This window comes from Aulonocara stuartgranti (genome assembly GCF_965226115.1).
Source record: "Aulonocara stuartgranti genome assembly, chromosome: 19".
NCBI lineage: Eukaryota > Metazoa > Chordata > Actinopteri > Cichliformes > Cichlidae > Aulonocara > Aulonocara stuartgranti.
This window is the reverse complement of record NC_138955.1, coordinates 34,000,331-34,007,902: the sequence shown is the minus strand read 5'-3', so window position 1 is coordinate 34,007,902 and position 7,572 is coordinate 34,000,331. Positions and strand designations below refer to the sequence as shown.

The following is a 7,572-nucleotide window of genomic DNA, read 5'->3' as shown; positions in this document are numbered from 1 at the left end:
ACTCATGTAGAGCTAGTATCTCACATTTATTATTATTATTGTTATTATTCATCTGTAAACCTGACGTGTTTCATAATCACCTTGGCTATGTTAATCATCATGCTCTTCAGGAGGCATCAAGACGCGGGGAACACAAATGAGAAATTAAAATGGAGCCACAGTGGAAGCAAAACCAGACACCTGAACATGGAAACACAAGACTTTCACAATAAAACACGAAACAGTGAACGTAAATAATACAATATGAAGCAGAGTGAAATTTGGAAACATGACACTTTATTTCAATACGTAAATTAAAACAAAACAAAACAAAACAAAAAACCCTCAAACCACATTTAAATTACATGCAAGACAATGTAAAAACAGCTGTGTTTTTTAAGAATAAAATCACTACATAAAAAAGCCCATGCAAAGAGAATAGGAAAAGAACAGATAAAATGAAAGTCAGCTGTCCAGCCACTCCAAGTCTTCCCCTTCACCACCATAAGATTTCCGAGTTACTCCGTAGTCCCATAACACCTCCTCACCAACTGCGATGTCCTTCAGGGCAATGAAAAGTATTGTCTCCTGAGGTCCTGCAGGGAAGTTCATTGTAAACTTCTGGGGCTTGATGTTTGGATTTTTTCGGGAATGGTTCATTCGCCTCCCATAGGTGTCAATGTCGGGATGACAGGCACAGGGGAATGCAGTGGCATCGATGCACATCCCTCGGTCACACTCGTCCCTGAAGAAGAACAGATACCCCGACTGGGGCCTCCGTTTCCCTTCTGCTTCAGTGATATATGTCCCGTGGTAATCGCACACTATATCCCCTTTGTGGAAAGGCATAAGTGCGATCACACCTGTAAGTTGAAAGAGACCATCGGTCATGACAGGGCTCTTAGAAACGTTCACTTGCAATTTGTCTAAATGTTGTGTGCATTTTACCTTTGCCCTTCCGTTCCCCGAAGTCTTGCAAAGCCAGGCCCTTCCACTTCTGCTCTGCAATCGAAGACATGAGGGACTGGTTGTCTTGTATACTGGGCTGCGGAACAACCCAGGCCTGCAAGATGGCATTGACAGTGGGCTTGTTGGTGTGCCATTTCTCCTTGTCCAAAGCCATCTGCACACGTGCAGGCTGAGGTGGGTTTCCTCTTCTGCCAACTGACTGACCTAAATGAAGTGGTCACAAAGCGACGTACAAGAAATAATGCAAGTGATTATTGCGGCTTAAAAATGAAAAATCAACCATATGCATTTTAGTCAATCACGTATTTGTACCTTAAAATATTCCTTATATTTATAATTGAGCTATCTGTGTATATTTGGGTGTACAACATTGAGTGGGTTATACTTACATGTATTGTATTATTTAATTAGTTCAGACTGTTACTGCTATTGTCTCTACACAAGTGTAACCCACATAATTTTCTTAGAGATTATTAAAGTATTTTCATTCTGAAATACATACAAAACAAACAAAGCAATGCAACAGAAGCAGCTCCATTAACATGACATGCCCAGGCCTTACCGAGAATGTACCCAACTCTTTTCTTCAGCTGAATATCCCTCCATTTCTTGTAGTGGTGTCTGTGCTGTGGAAAGCCAGCCTGTACACACTGCCGTTTGGATGGTGGCTCTCCATTCAGGGTGACCGGGAAGGCCTGGAGGAAGGCATCCCATTCTTGGAGTGGCAGGTGCGTAGATGATGTGCTACATGAAAGGTGTAGAGGAGGGGATGCATCAAATCCATCAAAAGTTTTTAAATGTGGAAACGTGTAACACAGGTTGACTTGTGGTAGTGTGTGATATTTTTAAAAAAAAAGTGTACCTGGCCTGTCCTGGTGTCGGTAGTCCTCCTACTGAGCTTGATGCTGACTCAGCCATAGCATCCCCAGGTTCAGTGCTCAGGTATCTGTGGTTTTTAATGCATGCAAATTAATTAGAGAGCCCAGAGAGATGAAAAAGCCAAAATACAAGGGGCGAACATCTCTGACATACAGCAACATATGTGGCTGACTGTTATGAGTCCAGGGTTAGGGTTTCTCTGTCAGATCAAAGAAACAAATCTTTCTTAATATGCTATTGATCCAGTTAGGTCAAGCACTCACCTCGCTCTCAGGCGTTTTACATCTAATGATGGGTTGGACAGTGGGACCCCACATTCTCCTAGGAAGAACTTGCCCCTGTCATCGCTGCCAGCAATTTGATTTTCCAAGGACACTGGACGGATGTTCCTAAAATAGCAGTCCAACAACTGCAGAGAAAAAAAGGAATCAATGTTAAATATCTCATAAAATCAATTCACAAGGTGCCTATAGAGCAAGAAGAGAGTCGCTGCTGAGAATGAATGACTTACTTGTTCTTCCTGGCTGGTTATCTTCAAGTTACCACTCAGCTCAACACCATCAGCTACTGCTTTCCGCGCCATCCAGTCCTCTACCTGTGTATGTAAAAAAAAAGGTGTTGGAGCTTAAAGAAATACAGACTTACATCAGCTGTCATTTCACTTATCGTGCACTTTTGTTGTTGGTGGTGCACTTACACAAAGTTCTTGAACAGCATTTGCTGTCAGTCCATGTTGTAAAATCAGAATGGCCTCGCAGTACTGTCTGAAGGTAGTCATTGCAAATGTGGGGATGCAATCACCGCCAGAAAGTCTTGTGTGGAAATATTCAATATCCTTCTTGGCCACGGCAAGAATTTCCTTCTTATCAGACCTATTGCAAATGTGACAGAGGTAAGACATTATTGAAAGTTTGTATGTGTCATCCAATATGTGGAAGTGGCAATAAGGTCATCATACCTCGCTGTTGGCACAACTGTCGAAAACGCTTGGGGACTGTTCGTGATGATAAATCCACGTGTTTGAAGGCGAGTGCAGAGTTTAATGCAAGATTCTTCATCCTTGCAGTACTCCTGGAGCTCTGAGAAGTTCCAGACTCTACCTTCATTAGAAAACAGCTTCTGTGAAGCAATGGCTCTGGAAGCTTCTTCCTCACATTTCTGTGGTGTGCAGTCTTTCAGGCACACTCTGCTCAGGTGTGTGCGAATGGACTGTTGCGGCTTTTTACAAAGCAGGCAGTAGACAATGTTTCTCTCCATCTTGTTTGCACTGTAAATACAAAGAGTGAGAGGCAGAAAGTGAGAGAGAAAAACTGCATATCAATTTAGTTTATTTTGATAGTATGAGAAAACAAACAAAGAACAACAACAATACATCCACACACAAACTTTGCTTCCATCCCACCCCCCAAAAAAAACTTAAAGAAAAAAAAGTTTTAAAACAAGTTTTAAATTTTAAAAATGAGGAGAATGGCACATGCAAGTTTTACATGTTCAACCACTTAAAAGCCCAACAAACAGTACTTACATTAAAATTGAACCGTTGTCTTCTGTTGTCGTCTTTCTCTCTCTCAGTGTCCTGCGGAAACAGAGTGGCAATAGCATATCACAAGTTGGCTACATTTATGTCCTTGTAGCTGTATGCTTCCCCATCCCCTTTTGCCCACTGAATGACAAAATGACAGGCCCACTTTTATCACCTACTGAACAACCCACTAAACGACCCACTGAACGACCCATTGACCCACCCACTGAACTGAATTTCTTGGTGAAAAATGTTTCTCATGTTACTTTAAGAGCTGTTAAAACTAACTAGTCCATTCTCCCGAGTGTTACTTTGTGTGTGTGTGTGTGTATATATATATATATATATATATATAAATTGTAAAAATTAACTATTGCTGTGCAGCAGTCTTTAAAGAAGGTGGTGCTCAAAGTAAAAAAAGGGGCACATATAACCAGGCTGTATAGCAACAACACACATTCATCGGTATATATATATATATATATATATATATATATATATATATAAATTGTAAAAATTAACTATTGCTGTGCAGCAGTCTTTAAAGAAGGTGGTGCTCAAAGTAAAAAAAGGGGCACATATAACCAGGCTGTATAGCAACAACACACATTCATCGGTATATATATATATATATATATATATATATATATATATATATATATATATATATATATATATATATATTTTTTTTAAACTTTTCTATCAGTCCTTCACAAAGAGGGAACAGTCTGTCTACATATTGGCCATCTCTCAGCTGGTGCTGGTTCCTGCTCATACTCTTCCTTAGGCGCTTGTGACTGTGTCCCCCTGTATCATCAAGGGTCCCAAAGCCAACACAGATGACCCTGCTAAAGTGGGTCCCCCAGTCTCTCCTGACTCTGGACATTTGCAGGTTCTCACACCTGGAAGTCAAGCAGGTCATAGGCTGCAGCACTGAAACACAAGTTACAGTTATAGGTAAATGTTCATGTACCTATAACTGTATGTATGAACAGTTTATGAACATTCAGCTCATAGATTTCTCACTTCTGAACTCTTTTAGTGTGTTTTTTTTCATTTATTGTTTAATCATGTGTGTGTGCCTGTGTGTGGTTATGAGCACCTTCTACAGAGGCACCACTGAGAGTATTCCCATTTAACACTCGTAATAACACACGCTGAAAATACTCCTTCTGTTGTTCTTTTTCAGTACTGTACACCACCTGATGGTTTTGGCTCCTGTCTCTTTTTGCTTTCTCTCTCATTGTGGAAAAGCATTATAAACATGCCAAAGAGAGATGGGTTCATGCATTTCAGTTTTAACTGTTAAGCATTCTGTGTGCATGCCTGTCTGGTTGTGTGTGTGTGTAAGACATTTGCTGTGTATGTAACCTTCCTGTCGTTGCCGGGTCAAATCTCACCAATTTACAAATTTAAAAAACCCTCACCAATATTGGGTTTTACATCTGAGTGCCTCAAGGCCTTAGTACGTCCTCCACACTATGCACTTGAACATATTAAGGTGATGAGAACTTCTTTTGTTTAACTTTGAGTGTTTGAATCAAGTTTGTTACATATGTGGGAATAGGAATCCACCCCCACCCCACCCCCTTTTGCCTACTGAATGACAAAATGAAAGGCCCACTTTTCCCACTTACTGAACAACCCACTAAACGACCCACTGAACGACCCATTGACCCACCCACTGAACTGAATTTCTTGGTGAAAAATGTTTCTCATGTTACTTTAAGAGCTGTTAAAACTAACTAGTCCATTCTCCCGAGTGTTACTTTGTGTGTGTGTATGTGTATGTGTATATATATATATATATATATATATATATATATATATATATATATATATATATATATATATATATATATATATATTTTAAACTTTTCTATCAGTCCTTCACAAAGAGGGAACAGTCTGTCTACATATTGGCCATCTCTCAGCTGGTGCTGGTTCCTGCTCATACTCTTCCTTAGGCGCTTGTGACTGTGTCCCCCTGTATCATCAAGGGTCCCAAAGCCAACACAGATGACCCTGCTAAAGTGGGTCCCCCAGTCTCTCCTGACTCTGGACATTTGCAGGTTCTCACACCTGGAAGTCAAGCAGGTCATAGGCTGCAGCACTGAAACACAAGTTACAGTTATAGGTAAATGTTCATGTACCTATAACTGTATGTATGAACAGTTTATGAACATTCAGCTCATAGATTTCTCACTTCTGAACTCTTTTAGTGTGTTTTTTTTCATTTATTGTTTAATCATGTGTGTGTGCCTGTGTGTGGTTATGAGCACCTTCTACAGAGGCACCACTGAGAGTATTCCCATTTAACACTCGTAATAACACACGCTGAAAATACTCCTTCTGTTGTTCTTTTTCAGTACTGTACACCACCTGATGGTTTTGGCTCCTGTCTCTTTTTGCTTTCTCTCTCATTGTGGAAAAGCATTATAAACATGCCAAAGAGAGATGGGTTCATGCATTTCAGTTTTAACTGTTAAGCATTCTGTGTGCATGCCTGTCTGGTTGTGTGTGTGTGTAAGACATTTGCTGTGTATGTAACCTTCCTGTCGTTGCCGGGTCAAATCTCACCAATTTACAAATTTAAAAAACCCTCACCAATATTGGGTTTTACATCTGAGTGCCTCGAGGCCTTAGTACGTCCTCCACACTATGCACTTGAACATATTAAGGTGATGAGAACTTCTTTTGTTTAACTTTGAGTGTTTGAATCAAGTTTGTTACATATGTGGGAATAGGAATCCACCCCCACCCCACCCCCTTTTGCCTACTGAATGACAAAATGAAAGGCCCACTTTTCCCACTTACTGAACAACCCACTAAACGACCCACTGAACGACCCATTGACCCACCCACTGAACTGAATTTCTTGGTGAAAAATGTTTCTCATGTTACTTTAAGAGCTGTTAAAACTAACTGGTCCGTTCTCCCGAAGTTTACTTTGTTCTTCTAGACCAGGGGTAGGCAACCTTTCTGATGGCGAGTGCCATTTAAAATGTCCTCAGAAGTCAGTGTGCCAAATGATGTTATGGTGTTATAACATCATTTGGCAACATAATAATGGTGTTATTTGTCTCTCAGAAACAGCTCATAACTTTCCTTCAACTCATTCCTGTCACCTAAAAGGTAAACCTTTCTCCATCACCTGTCCAGCTCTGATGATTCAGTAAGGACATCTCCTGGATTCATCTTCATGTTTCCCTCTCACCAGATATACAAACCATCATGAGCAGCAGCTTTTACAGCTGTGGCTCCAGCAAACATCAGCTGATACTAGAAAGTAATATCAAATTCCAAATTCTAACAGCAGCTGATCAAGCTTAAACGTGCTGCTCTTGTTTAGCGCAACATCCGCTGGTTTCTTCTTTCTGGCGCAAAGTGGGCGATAAATAAACACGAGAAAAGCCGTTGAAGTAGCAACAGGAGCGAGAGGGGGGAGAGTGAGAGGAGAAGAGGCAGCTGACAGCGTAAAGACAGAATAAATCTAGCTTTGTGTCTTTTTTTCCATTCTAGCTGAAGTCCGGGACAAACTGTGTTCCTTTTCACCTTAATACAAAACGCGTGATATTTTCTCTGAATGAGGGTTGATTCCGTCTTTTTTACAGGCAACTCTACTAACTAACCTTATGAATAAAATACAGTTCACTATGGTATCAGTAACATCAAAGCACCCGCCCAGCTGTATGGAAACTCCATCATGCTAGCTAGGTATTGTAACTGACTGTAAAAAGTCAGCATAACAAAAATAAACTCCACCTAAAATTGGTTTATATCTGACCCAGATAGACTGCAGGTCATAACTTCTTACCATAAGTTCAGTTCACCTGATACTCGGACAGGTGTCCTGCCAAACTAGGTATCCCCGACAGAATTTGTTTCCCCTGCGTCCGGAGCACACGCTGGACTGTCCAAATCACGGACAAACAGTATCCCACATTGTTGATTTTTAGTTTACAAACACTTCTCATAATGACTAACTACTCCTGACATTTTTGAGAAGTTAGCTCTTTATACAACGAAGTTATAGTGGGATACAAATAATATCAGGCTGATCCTGCCACAATTTGTTCCCCCTGTGTAAATCACGGACAAACAGTATCCCACATTGCTGATTTTTCATTCACAAACACTTCTTATTATGACGCATTACTCCTGAAACTTTAGAGGATTTAGCTCTTTTTAGAGTAAAGTTACAGGAGAATAAAAATAGTTAT

At 40.4% G+C, this 7,572-nt stretch overlaps 1 protein-coding gene across 2 annotated transcripts in view; it reads right to left on the bottom strand.

The window, feature by feature from the left end:
* Positions 1-254: 254 nt before the first annotated feature.
* Positions 255-7,572, bottom strand: part of LOC309695870 (uncharacterized protein) — a 10,598-nt gene continuing 3,280 nt past the window's right edge. The window contains exons 1-10 of one of the 2 annotated variants that reach the window (XM_082516839.1): positions 6,272-7,572; positions 3,353-3,403; positions 2,786-3,094; positions 2,525-2,699; positions 2,339-2,422; positions 2,091-2,236; positions 1,811-1,894; positions 1,511-1,692; positions 928-1,152; positions 255-842 (exon numbers count right to left, since the gene is read on the bottom strand). The exon at positions 6,272-7,572 is cut by the window's right edge and continues 96 nt beyond it. In XM_082516839.1, the coding sequence (XP_082372965.1) occupies positions 445-842; positions 928-1,152; positions 1,511-1,692; positions 1,811-1,894; positions 2,091-2,236; positions 2,339-2,422; positions 2,525-2,699; positions 2,786-3,084 (1,593 nt within the window). In that variant the 5' untranslated portion in view covers positions 3,085-3,094; positions 3,353-3,403; positions 6,272-7,572 and the 3' untranslated portion in view covers positions 255-444. The remainder of the gene's footprint in view (positions 843-927; positions 1,153-1,510; positions 1,693-1,810; positions 1,895-2,090; positions 2,237-2,338; positions 2,423-2,524; positions 2,700-2,785; positions 3,095-3,352; positions 3,404-6,271) is intronic. The other variant, XM_082516838.1, reaches the window with a different exon arrangement.